The 19,428-nt window shown below is 37.4% G+C and overlaps 1 protein-coding gene across 1 annotated transcript in view; it reads left to right on the forward strand.

Annotated features, from left to right (window-relative positions):
- The window catches only part of LOC5563987 (homeobox protein Nkx-6.1), a 175,818-nt gene that overhangs the window by 16,189 nt on the left and 140,201 nt on the right, over positions 1–19,428 (forward strand). The window contains exon 3 of the mRNA XM_021850733.1: positions 2,184–2,369. Within this exon, the coding sequence (XP_021706425.1) occupies positions 2,184–2,369 (186 nt within the window). The remainder of the gene's footprint in view (positions 1–2,183; positions 2,370–19,428) is intronic.

Genomic DNA, 19,428 nt, shown 5'->3' on the forward strand with positions numbered 1-19,428 from the left:
CGGTGTAAGGAACTTCCGCTAAATTAGTATTTGGAAATAACAATTTGAGCTCCCTAAAAATTGTAGGTCCACTCAGCGTAATAAAATGGTCCCGTTTTTCTTCGTCGGGGACTTTATTCATGTTGAAAAGAAGCCCAAACGTTCAATCCAATCCCCGAAGGAATTGCCCTTACGGTAAGGTTTCCAACGTGCTATTAATGTTGGATTGAGCCATGTTATTGAAAATCACAAAAACTAATAACCAACGGCAATTGAACGAATTATTTCTAGAATAAAACAATCGTTTCTTACAAAAAGATGCACTATATGGTTCCCAAAGGTAGAAAAAGAAAATTGAACTCACCGAAAATGTCCTTCAGCCTTTGCCGATCGGGGTAGGAGTTGGAGTTTTGCAACTTGCGGACTTCGCCCTTCGACGACCCAACCACGGCAAGCCGTCAGTTGACGTATTTTAGACCTACGTGCGCCGAAACGATTGATAGGAGCCGATCGAAGATAGCCAGAACGGTTGGTAAGATAGGAACCGATGTCGATCGAACCAGATCAGTCTAGTCGTGCGGTTGGAAAACTGCCCAATTCCCTACAGACGCCGGTTCAATAACGCTCAACAATGATGGCAACAACTGCTGAATACTCCAGAAGAAACTATCTATTGAAATAAAAGAAAATCACTCTTAATTATAAGAAATAAAACAATGCAATTGTTAAGAAAAATTTTCTTTCAATTCCTTAAGGTATTATTTCTGTTGATGATAAAAAGATAGAGTTCTTTTATAATTTCTACCCTATTGTTCGGTTGTCCAAAATGGCGCTAAACCAAGCCACTTAAAAATTACAAATCACCAAAACTATCTTACCTCACCAGATTGATTTTGGTCAATTTAATTGCCGACGAATGCCTTACGTTCAAAACGGCTCTTCTACAAAGCCATCCAGCAATTGGGTGCACTATGCAGTCTGTTGCACTAGCCGCGCTGCCGACTACCGCCAATCGAGGCAAAGAAAATCCGTCGTAAGAATGGCGTCCGTATGAAATAGCGTCGGTCCAAAGTGTTCTGCTATATGATTAAACACTTCTGCTGCGAATCGATGGCTTCCACTATCCAACACTTTGCACTAATATGATTTCCTTCACACTCGTCGCCAACTGAAATGTCCGTCTCTATCCGGAACTTATATAAATGGACTGCCCCTAACAAGACTGTGATACGGTTGGTAAAAGTAAACTTGTTGCTTCGAGGTATCAAAAACGACTGCTCATCGCGTCTTTATTTCGGCTCAGTTCAGACCTTCGTCTGCGTGGGTCGTCTTCAGACACCTTTTAATGGATTTCGTTAACCGTTCAACGCGAATTCATTCGTGTTTATACACATTTATTCAGAAGGGCTTATTTAGCCATATATATACACTTTTACTTAGGGACACCTCAGGTTTTATTTTTCAGTGGAGCTCCCCATTACTTGGGCTTTGTATAATCCACAATTAATTTTTATTTTTTTTTGATATTTTGACCAAAAAACAAAATCATCGCAAAAGATATTTTATATGGAGAATGTCGGTCCCCCAAGGAACATAGAATATCTTCAAAACCAATCAATCAGTCAATGATTTGATATCACAACGGATTCTTAGACTTGAAGAGTTTTTGAAAACTTGATGCAAAAATATTGAGAAACAAAAAGTTATCGCGATTTGAATTTTTTTGCGGTAAAACATGAAGCTGTTGGTAGAGGATTAAGGTTGCACATTTTCCCCATATACCGCTCCTCTTATTTTTATGAAGGCCGTACTGAGAAGTGGTTATAAAACCAAGCTGAACCTTGAATTTTTAATTGTACAAGTTTAGAGAATCTGATAACCGTTTGCGTTTGAAAATCTATTCAAATTTCTTGCTTGCACTGAACCTGTAGCCCACCAAGTAAAAGACTTTCACTAAATCGCAATGAACGAAATTTGACTGTATATGAATTTGTTAGATTTTTATCCGTATTATGGGCGAAAATTTCTCAAGTCTCTCTTCCATTTATTGTCAATAGCTAGATGAAATAGGTATAAAAAGATTGATACATTTGACAAGCATTCCAAAATATCCTGAGAAATTAAACAAAACTGTAACAAGGGACAGGAAAAAATATGATATAATTTCTTTAAGTAAACAAATAATTTGATCTCTCTTGTTCCAGGTGGAATGCCTCGGTTTACGGCAGCCGTTGCTGCCGCCGCCAACATGGCACAGTACCTATCGCAGAGCCATGGCGGACCCCTGAAAGCACATTCAGGAGGATTGGTGGAGCGAACCCATCTCTATTGGCCTGGACTGCAAGGGTTGGTCACAAACCCAATGGCATGGCGAGAACGTTTCGGTTCAAGTAAGTATTGATTTGAATATTGTAGGGGAAGTGTATCAGTTTTGGCCACCCTAAGGAAAAATATTGTTTATACATAAATCAAACAACCTTTGGTTACTTTCAATACATTAAACGAAAGCTTTCAATCCATGCTCAGCAGGGAAAATATAAAAACTACCACTTGTACCAGTATTCGCCACGATTTTAATTTCGGTTCCTGAATTCGCCACCTATGTTGATTTCTAATGGAGGGTGACGAATCAGGAACACCATGGCGAAAAATAGGTGCAAAGGAGCAAACATTTTAAGGAAAATGATTTTTTTCTATTATTTTTTGAGCAAGTTCTGCTGTTTCCAATAATGTTTCCGTATCATCTTAAAGCAATTTAACGTACACTAAACAATTGGCAACCATACATGTCGTAAAACAATATATAATCCAGGGTGGCGAATAACTGGTACATGGCGAATACCGGTACATCTTCCCTACGAAAAACTTAAAATTTTCAAAATTATTATAGGTAAATGCAAAAATTGCGGTTTTTTATAATTTTACCGTGTTATGAATGCTGAATTGTATAGTAATTGCCTTATATTTCGTTGTTCGTAAAACTTGTTGGGATTGAATTACTTAGTTTTCGTGAGCAAATACCGAACCATATTTATGCATTTTTGACAAACCTACATTAGCATAAAGTTCAAGGCTGAACTGAGCCAATAAAATCGATTTCGCAACCAATACGTAATTTATAGCTATAGATGTTATCGGTTGTTCTATCTGATCGATTCAAACATTTCCATCTTAAACTGCCCCCAATTAACAAAGCTATTATTGTGTCAGTATCTCTGATTTTAAACTTCCACTTTCCCGCTCATGTACTTGTGACCGCCACACCACACAGTTTACAACCTTAATCGAAAAACAAGACCCAACAGTCGTTAGTCAGCTTGGGAAATCAATAAAGCAGAGCTTTAACAGCTGTCTATCGGTCAATTATCTCAGTCGACAATATGACTGAAAATGGTCCATCGAATGGAGAAGAAATTACGCAAGGTGCGGACTTTGGGGACGTTTCGGAGGCGACGGCGGCCCAAACCAACATGTTTCGAATAATTGATGATCCACAGTGGAGATAGAAAAACTGACCAAAGAGCACACTTTACCCGGAAGAAGCCTCCAGTTTGCTGCTAGCACTTTAGCTGTCACAGCATAGCCGATGCAACCTAATACAGTGTCCAGTTTGTGATGTCCGGTTTCACTATGGGTCCGAAATCGAAATTTCGCGATGAAATTTCATGCATTATTTTCTTTTTCTTCTTCTTGGCATTACGTCCTCACTGGGACTGCTTCCCAGCTCAGAGTTCGTATGAGTACTTCCATAGTTATTAACTGAGAGCTTTCTTGGTTAAAGTTGCCATTTTCGCATTCGTATATCGTGTGGCAGGTACGATGATACTTTATGCCCAGGGAAGTCAAGGAAATTTCCATTTCGAAAGATCCTGGACCGACCGGGAATCGAACCCAGACACCTTCAGCATGGCTTTGCTTTGTTGCCGCGGACTCTAACCACTCGGCCAGAAAGGTTCCTCATGGCATTGCCATTATGAACAAAAATAATAACAAACTCAAATATACATAAAAAGTCGTGTTTGGGGATTTAAACGTCTTTTAAATTGAAATGATACAATTATGAATTTAGGTACGAAAATGATAACTGTGGTATTATCAATCAAAATTTACTTACATTTCATTTTATTACGAAACACATAGTGATTTTTCGAATGCATTTTATGTAATTGAACGATACAATTAAGAGACTCCATTTTTGGAATACATCAGCATTGGATTGATCAAAATTTTAAACTGATTCTATATTTGAATAATTTGAATATTTGAAAAGCACTTGTAAAATTTTGGTGGAAAAATATGATTTCGTTCATTTCTCAGTATGATGTACAGTACTGGGCAGAATGAAATACGCATTGGCTGTTTTTCATACAAAATGGTCAAGTTTGTAAATCTAAATCTCGGCTCCCAGTGGTCCGATTGATCTTAAAGCTTGACTGCAGCTCAGAAATAACATTATTTTTTTCTTACGGGAACGGACTCACCGGATGACTGCAATCTCCCGATAATAGTGGTTCCTTTATCCAAACTCGTGCACCGGCCAAAATTAGCACATTCTCGGCGGACCAAACATCAGATTGGCTTCAAAAAGTAGTCTCCAAAAGAAAATAAGAAGATACTTCAACTTTTCCTCATTCATTTTAACAATTTCACTGACAAATCTATTCCACAATCAATCAAAATGTTTCCAACAGATCTTCAACTACAATAATTACAATTTTACAACAAAAAAAACACATCGATTGTGTATGTGAGTTTTGTTGTAAAATTGTAATTATTGTAGTTGAAGATCTGTTGCAAACATTTTGATTGATTGTGGAATAGCGTAGTACCGGCCGAACCACCAGCAGAATCACGGGAAAAATATCGCGCAGGATGAAAAAAGCGACCGTTTGAGGCAAAGCCTACTGCGCTTTTCTACCCTAAAATAGTTTGGGATTTTTGTCGCGAAATTTGAACTTCTGGCCCATAGTAGATTCCGAAGAGCTGCTGAACGAGCCGAACATCCCGTAATTTCCACATCATTTGGAGATGCTTTGTATGCAATCCCGCTACAGCATCACTTGCACTTAATATATGAAGAGTCGAGAACAGGGCTCTCCACTGCCTTTGACCGGTCAGTGCACCGATGCTGTTGTTGGGGAGCGGGTCCCCATGTAGGCATCACAGATAGATTTCAGAACATTATCAGCAAACGAAACTGTTTCCGGTGTTCAGTGTAGTGCAGCAGCAGGGATCATCATTATCCATCTATTGACATGCAATGGACGACTTATAATAGAGAGACAAAAGTCTCTTAATGTGTGTAGATCTGATATCGCCTGGCCTGGTCTGCCTTTCCTGGTGGGCATTCTCCTGCATCTGCAGCATCTAAACACGACAGCGTAGTAGCAGTTTTGAAAGCTGAGCTGGACTAGTTTGCAACCTGGACTCTGTCCATCAATGCACAAGGATGCGTTTGGCATATGTGATCTGAACTGCACAACTGCTTCTTGGCTCCCAATGGTTAGCGTGCACTCGAAGAGCCTGCCATGTCGTTGGATGGGACCATTTGGTCCGGAAAAAGGGTTCAGTCCACCGATTCAGCAATTACGACCAAATCCTGATCCAAAAACTTGTTGGCACTGGGCCTCAAGGGAAAGTGCAGTCTGATGTGCTAATGCGTTGTTCCAGCTTTCAGATGGTAGCGAGGAGTACGGCTACGACGACGAACGTTACGTATTTGGAATCAAGTGGTTGGCACGTTTGCTTCAAATGGGGATGGCAATTTATATACAGGCTCGATAAGTGAAACGTGGTTTAGACGGATGCTGTTAAACTGTGCTACCTGTGATGGTGGCTTAAGTTTATCTGGTAGCACTCGTTCTGGATGGTTCAAGTTGGAATCAAGCCTAAATGATGTTTATTTTTAGAATCATAAGCAATGGCAATTTCTTTGTTACTTCATACCAAAGAGAACATCAAACATCACAGCTATCTCATATAAAAGGAATATCATTTTTTAATTTGATAAAAAAGGATTGATTTGAGTTGGACTAGAGCTTAAGTTAAGAAGCCCAACACATTATTAACATAGAATTTTATAATGATTCAATTCGAATGAATCAATCAACGTAGATTTTTCAATGCCAAAAAAAAATAAAGATTCGTGTGAATTCAGTAGCCCTTTTTTAAGTACATGTAACTGTTTGCTTAAATTCCGATGATAGTTTTTCATTGCATTCATTGCATGCGTGTAATTAACTGAAAATGATAAAAGAAAAATGCTGCCGAATATAGTTTTCCTAACTGAGATTATAGGGGCGTTAGGATTATTTGACTTAAAACTCCTTGTTAAAAATAGATCGCAAAAAACTTTAACACCTAGTTCGAAAAATTATTTGAACTTGAATTTCAAAATAATTGACAAACACTATATTAAAATAAATAGTTTATTGGTGTTTTTTTTGAACAATTCAATATTCATCCTAGCAATAATTTTCTGACAACCAGTGTACGATTAATCGGACCTCCTTGAATTCGTGTTACGAAACCAACTGTCATTCAGTCAATTACACTACGGCACAAGTTTTTTTCTCAAGTCCGAAACACCGCTGTTTACTCAGTTTATCGCTGAATATATTGCCGTTTACGAAAATGTCCACGTCCGGTTTTTCAAGATATGTATTGCTCAAAATGCATTATTTACCGTTTTCATTCAACTTGCAGCAAGTTTGTCGGCTTGTAAGCCGATTTGAGTGCCTTAAATACTGTAGAAATCAGCAATTAGGTATTGAAAAATACGAATCAACGATGTTTGTAATATCTTTGTTTCTTGAACGATACTTTTTGATGATTTGGAAAAGTATTGTATTCTGACATATAAAAGAAACGAAAGAATTTGTAATCCCATAAATCATTAAAACCATTTCCTTTGAATATTAATAAAATCAGTATTTTATGCAACTTTAACGATTGTATCAAAAAATTATGAAGACCTGGAGCATTTCTAAAAGTGACAACAGAATCAGCAACCCCAATTTTGTGTAAACACATATAATTCAAAGTAATTGAAATATATGTACTTCATATTTTTGTTCTTCGCAAAAATGGTCAAATTTGAACATGAATGGAAACTGTCGAATATCAACTGAAAATTGTAAAGTTCACCCCTCAATATTTTAATGAAGTTTGCGCCTATTTTGCTCATGTTTGTTTCGAATTTTTTAATCATCTGCTAGGTAAAATAGATCCAATTCCAGAAACTGTTGCCAGTAACAAGGATTTTGTACCGCAAACCTTTAAATTATCAGAACATACTTCCCTAGCCTGACGATCAAGGTGAGAAAAGGGCTCAGCCTGATAGATCTCACCCCCGCATCACAAATGGTGTTCTTTCCGCGTATGGGTATTTTTTAAACTTAACGGGGTTTCGTTTGAAAACGCGATTGTTTTTAGGTGATATAACCCGAGGAGGAACAAATAACCCCAATAACTTATGCATACCATATTTTGGTATCATACCATAATTAGGTATTATTCAGTTGTTAATACCTCATTTTGGTATTATAATGGTATTTGAAAAACAATTAAAAATACTTCATTTTGATATTCGATAGCTATTGAAGACTGCTGGAGGTATTGACAAATTTCACTTTTATATGAAATCCATCAAGTATTTAGGTATTGCAATACCTGATCTAGTTATCAGTTTAGTATTTGTAGAATATGCATAAGGTATTATTTGAGGTATTTACCTCTTATGCAGGGCTCATTCATACCTCATTGTAAGTATTGAAAATTGTCTGGTATGGAATACCTCAATTTGGTATTCAGTAGTTATTTTATTCTGCTCGGGAACCGAATAATCGATATTTTCAGCAAAATGTCAAAAAAATCTAACGGATAACAGCGAGTAATGGCGCTTAAGCCTAGGCTATTCAGCCTGGACATAAGGTGGAAATACCTTCGTTCCATTTCAGAGAGGTCATCACCATGAAGCCACATTAGCTTTCTTAGTCACGCCACTTTCAAATATTATCTGAATCTGAAACGGTTGGCACGCTTATCCCCGTTTCTTTCTTACGGTTCGAAAATGTTCGTTTATTAAATGACGCATAAAATGAATTTCTCTGTGTGTAAGTCAGCAGTTGACTTCCATTATAGTGCTCATCATAAGTTTCATAGGGCCTCGTATGGCTTTTAAAGTATAAACTTAACTCTCATTTTTAATTCTTAAGATTTCCCTTAATTTTACAGGCTATCAATTTGTTTTGGTTACAGCTTTTGTATGCAACAAACAAAATAGAGAAAACCTGTGTTGCACCTGTTTAGTCCTATTTTGTTTTTGAATATTCTTATTAGTATTGAACTTAATGGGTGCTTCTAGAGAAAAGATCATGCTTATCATTATGGTTTTGAATAACTTCAAGATTCTCATTGTATTTATTTTGACAATACCCCAAATTTTGAAAAAAAAAATTCTTAGTTCTTTTTTATTAGTGAAATTAGTGATCTCGGCAAACTTTGTCTTGTCATCAAGTTGGCTGTTGAAAGACGCTATGAACATTCTCATACAAAGTGACAGATAAGTTTTCTCACGTTTTTTTTCTACCGTTCTGGAGATTTTTTCCTCACACAAACACGTCGGAATCTTTGATGATTGCAACAGTGAAAGAACCAGAGAAGCCATTTCGTGACATACAACACCATTACATTTATGGTGAAAATTTGGAAAATATTAAAAATGTTTTTTTTTGTGTAACTTAAAATTTGAGTTTTATTTTCGAATTTTCATGAAAAATATAATATATTTTGTAGTAGTTCATACTTTCTACTCTTAGTCCAAACGATTCCCTACAACTGCTTCATAGTACATTTTGTTCTAAAACCAACAGTTTTAATGACATGCAAAATTCTTGAGTAAAAATGATCAATTTTTCTATGGAAATACTTATTCTACCAAACCGAAAAGGGGTTATTCAAATAAGACGTCCACCATTTGGAGGAGGGGGGGGGTTCTGTGAAAGTGTGATAGTGTATGTATAAGGTATTGGAAAAAGCGTGACAGTGAGGGAAGGGGTCTGGAAATCGCACGTTGGACGTCATATTTTAATCTTCCCAAACATGAGCAAAATTACTACAAATGGAAGATGGCTGAGTTCTGCGACAGACCGATTTGACATGACATGATTTGTGTCACGTTTACTTCGCTCCGCGTCTTTTTTTCGTTCCGGTATGTGAAAATTACACTCTTAAAAATAATGAAAATTACTCTGGACGTAATTCTGGTTATGACTGAATGACACATGATGTAAGTGATGGAACGACACAAAAACGTGTCCTTGAAGATGTATTGAACAAAAATGTAATTTTACATGTTAAAGGACACGAAAACGATGGAACTGAGGTCGACATTTCCCGAATCAGACACTAACGTATTTGAAATTTGACACAAATTTACGTCATTCGCTCGCTTCTTTTATGTGCATCCCAAAAGACGTAAATCACATTATTTTTTGGTACTGTGTAGATTTGGTGGATGGTGCTATGACACGTGCAAATGTTCTGGGGGAACATGTTTTTCAAAGTGATAAGTTTTTTTTTCAGATATTAGCGGAGTTTTGTTTTACTTTTATTCGATTTACTTGCGTTTTACTCGAGAGTGCTCTGTGATAGCTCCAGTAATTGAATTTCGCGCGATTCGTTTCTCCTGTGTGCGTTAAACGTGTTGATATAAAAATTGTATGCGGTTCGTAGATGCTCGATTCGGGATGGATTATAAACTACAATTTTTACTCGATTTTTCGTGCGGTGTGTGCATTTTAATATGCAGAAGTTTACGGCTCATGTTATTGTTCATTGTTAGAGGAGCGATGGATTGCTGTTTCGAAAAAGGAATTTGAGTTTGTTCTGATCAGCAGCGCATGATCACGTAATGATGCGTAAATATAAACCATTTGTTGGCCAGAACGTTTACCGAACGTATCCTATGACACTACCCTTTTCATCAACATTCCACAACATTCCGGAACACCTATGAGAGATCGTAGAGTTCTCTGCATCATTCTTAAGTAGGTGTTCAATCATCCTTTCCCATTCCCAGCTTTCGCAAGGACGTGGCCAGGACAGCTCTCGACTTTTGGAGGATGCGTCAATCTTGTCTAAGAGTTAGAGGTTAGTCCCAAATTTCTGACTTTGGTAACGGACGGGAAGGAGGCAACCCTCATACAATGGTTAGGACTATACCACCTACGAATTTGTGCGAAATGCTTAATGCTACTGCTAAGTGTTTTTAATGCTAAGTGTTTTTAAATATATTCATCTCTCGTGGATTTTGTTTTTCATGGTCATGCAGAAAAAATGAGAAAGAATGAATGTTCAAAACAATTAAAAAAGTTAATTGAAGTTAAGGGGCTTCCTTAGCCGAGTGGTTAGAGTCCACGGCTACAAAGCAAAGCCATGCTGAAAGTGTCTAGGTTCGATTCCCGGTCGGTCCAGGATCTTTTCGTAATAGAAATTTCCTTGACTTCCCTGGGCATAAAGTATCATCGTACCTGCCACCCGATATACGAATGCGAAAATGGCAACTTTGGCAAAGAAAGCTTTCAGTTAATAACTGTGGAAGTGCTCATAACAACACTAAGCTAAGAAGCAGGCTTTGTCCCAGTGAGGACTTTATGCCAAGAAGAAGAAGTTAAAGGTAAAAGTGTTATTTTAAAGTTATGTATGGGTTTAGATTGACTTCTTCCAGACTCAGTAGAACTCAAGTTACTCATGTAAATGTTGCAAATACTTTAATTGTTAAAAACATGACTTCTGAGTTAAAAATATTCCATGATGTACAAATTTACAGAATTCGTGGAGACCACCTTCTAGGATTGGTAAACTTGATACTAAAATAGGTAATTTATCTAAATGCAATGTCCAAATACGTGTTTATATTTTTCAATTGATTTTTGATCGCTAAAAATGATAATGTTACCAAGATAGCGTGGTTTAAATCGCAAAAAAATCGCGTGTTTCCAAATTATGGATATATTTATTTATCGTCCTGAATGTTCGGTACTGGTTGGTTTACTTACTTGATTCTTGATGGCTGCAACTCGCTACAATGAATCTGCGCTGAATAGATTAGTCTCCTCCACTGGGCTCGGTCCTGGGTCAATCGCTTCCAGTCGCCCTGAACTGTAAGTGCCCTTAAGTCCTCCTTAACTGCAAAAAGCCATCGTTTGCGCATTCTACCACGAAGTCGGCGGCCTCGTCCGGGTTCTCTATTGAATATTATCTCTGCTTGTCGTTCTTCCGGCATACGGGCAAGTGACCAGCCCAACGCAGCTTGCCGTATTTTATGCGCTTGACAATATCCACCCCTTTATACACTTGGTACAACTCGTGATTCATACGACGCCGTTGGATGCCATTTTCTAATTTACCACCGAGTGTTCGTAGCACTTTACGTTCAAAACCCCGAAAGCTCTCCGGTCGACTTCCTTCAATGTTCATGATTCATGGCCATATAGAACAACCGGAAGGATCAGTGTGTTGTACAACGCGAGTTTTTTTTTGTGTTTGCAGGTTACTGGACTTCAGCTGATTACGGAGCTCGTAGAAAGCCCGACTCGCAGCTGCAATACGTCTTTTCACCTCGCGGGTAACATCATTATCGCACGTCACTAGTGTTCCAAGATACACAAATTCTTCCATAACGTTAAACTACCTAACACGTCCGGACCCACGTTGACCACCAGCTATCATGTACTTCGTTTGTGGTGTTGATGGTGAGCCCGATACTCGCTGTCTCCCTCTTGAATGGCACGAACGCCTCTTCCACTGCCCGATGGTCAATCCCTATGATGCCGATATCGTCCAAGGAGCATAGGAGTGTGATAATGGTACCGCTTTTATGACACCGTTCTCCTGATAGCACCTTCAAAGCGCTATGTTTAACAGCAAGTTAGAAAGCATCACCATGTTTCAACCCATCTAATGTTACGAACGACCACGAAATCTCGTGATTTAATTTATTTACGTATTTGTTAATTTTCGCGGAATCCTGGGTTCAAGGAAAATTTTCATCTCGTGTCCCATTTACCGGGAAATTAAATCCTTGTAAAATTACCTATAGAGTTCTGCGATTAGATGTTTTATGGCAGCTTATGGGTGTTTTCTGGCGATTTTTAATCGTAAATGTATGTTTTTGAACTTCTATTGGATTTTCCAATGCACAGTTTTTGCACTTAACTTGCGAGTATATTACACTTATACAGGGTGTAAGGTTCGTGAGTGCAAACACTTTAAGGGGTGATAGAGGACCATGTTAGATGAAAAAAATCGTTGTACGCATATTCTTAACCTTCACCATGTTATTGAAGTTTTAGACTATTTTCGTGTTCAAATGGCTATAACTCAGGAACACTTCAACGCATCTCAGTTTTCTTACTTCCATTCGAAAGACAAATTATATTTCCAATCAACCTACTTCTTTTGCAAATGAATTCAATTTATTCATTTTTAAGAGCAAATAAGTTCAAAGGCAGTGATTTTTTTTTCTTGTTTTTGTCAATTTACTAAAATGCGTAATAAATTTCATTATTGCCTTAAGCAAAGTTGTGCGTCATAAGCTGCTCTACCATTCGTTCTTTGACACCAAAATGCTAGTTGTACGCATTCTCTTGCAATTTCGATTTGAATACATCACTTTCGATCATAACTTTTCTTCCAAAAACGCAACAGGTAACAGCTCATTTTACTCCACTGTCCAAGTAACCACTAGTCCGCTAATTCGCCTTTTTGGCCTTATAGAGTCATTATACGGCTAATATAGGGCGTGTCAGTTGTATTATAGGACTATATTGGCACGCAGAGCGAATTAAAGTGCCATTTGGTTGCTTGAGTGTGATGCAAAAGTTGACGTGCTGTTTACATCACGCACCTAAAACATTTGATCTCAGCTTTGAACAAAGCTTGGCGTGTATGATGAAGCACAGGCTGGTGTACGTTCATTTGCATGCTGTTTGAAGCTTGAAACAAATAAGTAGATGAAAAAGCCGAATTTAGTACGATACTATTTAAATCCACTAGAGTTTGTATCCTTTGACAGATACGCGTATTTCGACCTCAACTGTAAGGCCGTCTTCAGTGTCGTGTGCTAGAGTCGAGTCTAGTACACGACACTGAAGACGGCCTTACAGTTGAGGTCGAAATACGCGTATCTGTCAAAGGATACAAACTCTAGTGGAATTAAATGGTATAGTACTAAATTCGGTTTTTCCATCTACTTATAGATATTCTACTAAACAGCTCGAAGATTTATTATCATCATTGAAACAAAGTTTTTGCTCGATTGAAATAATTTTACAAAATGTTGAAAAAGTGACGTAAAAAATTGATCAATCTGTTATTTTTCTGTTGTTCAATGATCTGCTTCTAAGAAGTACTTTTCATTGCAATTCCCTAGAATAATGCAGGCGATCAAAGATCTTTATCCAAATATATATATAAAAAAACGTTTGAAATGAATTACCCATTAGTTAAAAAAAACAGATCAAAATTCCTTGCATTTTTAAGACCACAGCAACATAGGTTCTCCATACGGTGAAGATGAACCGGAGCCAAAACTCGAATTTTCAAGAGCACAAATATAGAGAACCAGATAACCGTTTGAGCCGAAAATCTAACTCACTGGTCATTACCAGCGAGCGACCACTATGTTAAATTTTTAGCACAAACGGTTGTCTGGTTCGTTAAATTTGTGCTCTCGAAGATTCGAGGTTTGACTTCGATGCATGTAATTATAATTATATTTTTGTATCGTAGAAAATAGAAAACTAAGATTTGTTTGATTTCTATGAATGTTGTTTTATTAATGCTTCTTTGTTGTATTTATTATGCTTTCTATTTTTTTGGTTCAGTAACATATATTTTAGCTTCCTTAAAACTTTGTTGATGGATGTTTGTTGTTTTCGAACAAATGACTCGACAGATTTTGTTCTGGTTTGGCAGTCTTTTAATATATCCTTCTTTTTCAAAATCAGTAAAGCAAAATAGCCTGCTAGTATATGATAACAAGATAGAGAGGTTTTTATAATTTGATCAGAAAAAAAAAGAGTTTTCACGTGTTTGTGAGCGTTTTGGAAATTATGGTCATATTCCAATCATCAATATCGCAAAAGGTAAAAATTATTGGTCATAAATCCAGAACACAAAACAAACATTATTATCTGATTGGCTTTCACCAGCTCACCCTTCACCCTTGCAACGAAAATGAAGATGTTAATCTTCTTATCAGTACAGTAAACAGTTATTGAATCAAAATTGCTTCCATACTCACCCACGTTTATTTTTCCCTGCGGCACCGAACACAATTCGCTTTCGTCTATAATCACGATTTTCCGGATATAGCCCAATGCCACAGCGATTCTTATTACATTTAATTAGAGAACATCGGGCAATCACTAAGTAAACATATGTATACGAACGGCAATCGGCATGCCATCAAGTGCCATATTGCAAATACGAATCCGTGCATGTAGATAAAGTACGTGGATAATGACGACGTATGAGCGGTTCGCTGGCTACGTGCATATGTGATTAGAAATGTAACCAACCACCGAGCAAACATAGGGTCGGCTTACCAATTGCTGATCAACTAAGAACATATATTTGGACAAAATAAAATAATAAAGCCAGCGGAATTGTTTTAACGTCATCTGAGAACTTTTTTATCTTTCAACTCAATTTTATCGACGGAAAATCATATATTTTTTAAATACAAAAACCGCTTGAGACGCTATAGGAACACATGTTCCTATTGTAGCATTATTTCTTATAATCTTCTATAAAAGCACTATCATCATGGTGCAGACAAAACTCAAATCAATATCATTCTTTTCTAAAGCTTTATAGTTTTTCTATGCAGAAAAGATCAAAACCTTTCCTTTGATGTTAATAAAGTTCTGTAAAATTTAACCAAAAATATTTAATTTTTTGGACAAAATCGAGTGATCAGATTAACAACGTAGTATTTGGAAACTTGCAATCAGAAGACACAGTGTGTTTGTTTGACAAATTGAGACATGAATTTGCGAAAAAATACGCGTTCTAGTGAGACTCGAACTCACGACTCAGTGTACGCTAGACCGGCGCTTTAACCAACTAAGCTACAGAACACCTTATGATTCTGCGGAATAGAAAGCCAAACTGAATCCGAGTACTAACTATAAACACATCTCTTTTCGCAAATCCATGTCTCTTTCGGACTTAGATGCCAAACCCCCAACACGCTCACGTTTGTATCTCCCAGATTAACAACTCCTGACCTTCATGACAAAAAATATTTATTTTTATCATTAAAGACACTGACACGTCAATGCTTCCAGTGGACGATTTGCCCTTTGAAGGAAGCACCACACTAGACAACGGACTAGAATGCAACGCCCAGTGGCACAGTCGAACTAGTTTCCTGACGAAAAGTTTTCCGGACTGAAGCGGGAATTGAACCCACACTCCTTGACACTATGCGGATAAATGTTTGATAACACTAACCGCACGGCCATGAAGCCCATAATTTGATACTGTTCATAGCAAAACGGCCACTAGTGCGACTATAGGGGACTGCCTACTAAGGGTACACCTACCCTACAGCACTTCTATTACGTCTAATTATCAACAGCTCCAATGATTCCAGCGCGCGTTCGAGGAGGGCAATCGAGGGGAGCTCATTTGAACTACCACCGCCGCCGACAGCTGGTTACGTGAGCAGCGTGAGAATGCACGATTTGGGCTGTGATTTGCACATTTTTGACTGCTTAAGCTGGTGCACGTTCTATTTTTTTTTTAATTGGCGCTCATAACTGTTGAGGTGCTTATACATGTAGGCAATAATAGTAGATGGTCACATATGGTTCCCAAAATTAATAGAATTTTATTTTATTATGCTGATGATAATTATACAAATTTTATTTTTGACTCAGAGCGTTGGAGATAATGTAAAAAACAGTTCTATTTTAAGAATCTGTACCGAGTTTGATTGTTGTTCATTTGATTCCGAAGATATTAAAGAAAATTATTGGGTGACCGATGCTTAGCTTTCGATTATTCGCTTCTCAAAACCTCAAAACAGTACTTTGACGAGGGCCTGATGAAAAAAAAATTTAATCGTACATTACTCAAATTATCATTAGCAGTCATTAATCTTTAATGCTCTACGTTTAAAGTCATGTTGAACTACAATAAGAGTATTGATTTTTCAATCGCTAAATACTCCAGTAGACGGAATGGCAGAAACCGGATCGATACATTAAACTGTGTTAGCACAAAAAGTAGCTGTTTCTCGTCTGTCACAAGCTTTGTCGCATAAAAACGAACCAAATTTCAATATACACATATATGGCCCTCTATACTGACACCCATCCGACAGATGATAGCATAAACATATATGAAAAGGCCATCGCCAACAGCCGACAAAGTTGCGAATCAACAAGACCCCATAAGGAGCAGAAAAAGAGCCCAAACAAAGAGGCTCATCATTATGCTCGTTTATGATTTTCAATTTAGATTTGATGAGTGTAAACGAACATTTTGCCATGCTTTTAATGGGGAAGGATGTGTATGGAAGGCGAAACGTGGCCACCATCGTACTTGGCTACTGGCCTTGCCGGAGGTTATCGTCCTTTCCGGGGCCAGCAACTTTGGGTCCGGAGTAATGGACGATATCATCGTCAGTAGTCTCCCAGCCAGTTCGTAATAATATATTCTGTAGCAAAAAGGTTCATTTTTCCATTCACACACTAACACACACCCACAGAGCGTGGGGAGGATGATTTCCGGATGGGTCTCATAAATATACATAAAATACCAGCAGAATTCGTTTGATGCCGTCTCGCTCTCCGGGCTCCGGTTTCCATTTCTTTAACGATGATTCTCCACTTCTGAAGCATGGCGGCTTTTCTTTGTTGCTGTGCGATGATGGTGCTCCATAATCATCCAATCACGAAGTATTCAAAAATCCATCTACAGACGTTTATGCTCTAGTGTTATAAACACACTTGCCATGCACCCAGACAAGCACACGGCACTGGCGCAGACTCCACGCTATTCCAGTACTAGCGCAGCGTGGTCGCCAAGCACCTACACATGAACAGGCGACGGACACATTCGGGCAGGTTTTGGGGTCGTGATGGAAAAAGGGGAGGAAATTTATTCAGCTTATTTTCCTTCACTTTTGTAATACAGGGCTTTGGTGTTAAACAGGATTTTTGCTATTTCGAGGTTTGCGTTTCTAGATGGGTAAGGCAATCTAATCAATGGATGAGACAGATATCAATTGAGGAAGGTCATATTTCTGTCAAATTAGGGGATTTTTTTTATTTCCGTACAAAGTGGGCCGAAGGGTCTCAGATTTTCATGAAACTTTTTCCACAGGCAGGGCTCATCAATATATGAATAAAAAAAATAGGGTCGCCTATTTTCACGGAAAACTCAGTTGGAAATTTTTTGTTTGCCCCTGACACTACTTACTTTGAAAAATCATAACTCAAGAACAAAGCATCATAGAAACAAAGATTTAAAACAAAAATGAAAGCAAATTTTCTCAGGAATAAAAAAAATTAACTGGAAAAAGTTTTCCACAAAATTTTTCACCGTTGAGAAAATTTGTAAAGAAAAGCCGGAAAAACTATGCTCCAACTCGTGGAAAATTTTCGAAAAAATATTTTTGAGAAGGTAATTTCATAAGCTTTAATCACTGAAAATTTTGAAATGGTGTTTTTGTTTTCGTTTTTGAGTTATGGCCAATTTTGTAAAAAATCTGCAAATGTGCCATTTTGAGCCTTTTCTTTGAAAAATCATAGCTCAAGAAAGAAGCATCGTTGAAACAGAGTTTTTTTTTTTGAAAATTTTCTAAGGAATAGAAAAAAATGTTAACTGGAAAAGCTTTTCCAAAAAATTTTCCACCGTTGAGAAAATTCGTAAAGAAAAGTCGGGAAAACTATGTTCCAACTCGTGTAAGATTTTCAAAGAAATATTTTTGAGAACAGAATTTTATAAATTTCAATCATTGAAATTTTTAAGATGTACTACTTTTTAATTCATGCGTTTGGTCATAGTTTTGTGAAAAATGCCCAGATTTCTCGTACAAGTCTTTTCGAAAATCATAACTCAAGATAAAAGCGTCACAGAATCATTTTTTTTGTTAAAAAAAGTTAGGATTTCATTTGGTCGATTTGAAGATTACTGATTATCGTTACTAATTAGGTGTATTTTATCACATGTAACTACGGGTTGGTAAATGAAAAGGTCTCATTAAGTATTCTGTTATGCCTGGACAGCATTGATGTTACGGATTCACTTCACTTAATCCAGGAGTACTAGTAGCTGTCCTGATTTTTCCTGAATTCCAGTTTCCGGCACAATATCAACCTGTTGGCCCCATTTCAATTTCTGCACTTTTTCAATTGCAAATGAACAGTTTTTCAATAATTACAAGATTCACCAAATCATTCAGAACTAAATACGGGAAAAATCTTCAGCCTAATGTCAGCCAAAACACCAAATTATTCATTTTTTCCTCCCCCAATATTTAGATTTTTTATATAAAACTAATAAAAAAAATCCTTATGAGAAACGTCCTTATGCGAAACGTCTTTATGTAAAATGTTCCATCCCTTTTGCTCACACTACTGTTTTCACTTATGTTGATGTTGGTCGCCTTATTTCTTGGCGGGAATCTTAGCTGATTACTGAAGGGTCCAGAAGCCTCTCCTTCACATTCCGCTAGTTGCTTGTTTTGATGGATCATCTCTTTTGGGTCCCCTTAAGAATCACTATCCATTTCCGCTAAAATAGTCGCCTTTGTGATCAATGCAGGCAGGAATCCCATGCTAGGGTTGACATAGTCCTTCACAGTCCTTCGGTACTTTTCAGAGCCGGATCGGCGCAAGTCAGGTAATGGCATCTGAGCCTACTCTTACGGAACGTAAAGTTCTGGTAAAGGAGCAATAATATTAGAGACAAAACTCTGTTTTGTTAAATAAGCATTACGAGCATAATATAACTCATGGCAAAAACTATTCTATTTAGCAAAAACTATAGGATTTAGCATAAGGATTGCTACATAGGGTAAAATGATCCAAAATGCCACTCTTCGGATTTGTGTCGTTTTCTCTTAATGAGTTACACATTTTAACGCCATTCGAAGTCTTATCAGTAACTCTACAGTATTTGAGCTTTTTTATGGTTTTAGATCTTAGATTTAGATTTATTGGTTGAATATGGGGGTGGTTTAAGGCTACACGGGAGACCGTGTTATTTTCCCTATCTTTCGTCTCACTCTAGCAATAATCATCAAAACTTTGTGAAAGCAAATCTCGAGTTTTAGTGAACCGATGAAGCTGAAAATGTATTGGGTTGTGCTCTACATATATAGAATCAAAGTGATACATTTTCGCATCGATATATGGATTGGTTCTTGGG

This window comes from Aedes aegypti, chromosome 3 (assembly GCF_002204515.2).
Source record: "Aedes aegypti strain LVP_AGWG chromosome 3, AaegL5.0 Primary Assembly, whole genome shotgun sequence".
Lineage (NCBI taxonomy): Eukaryota > Metazoa > Arthropoda > Insecta > Diptera > Culicidae > Aedes > Aedes aegypti.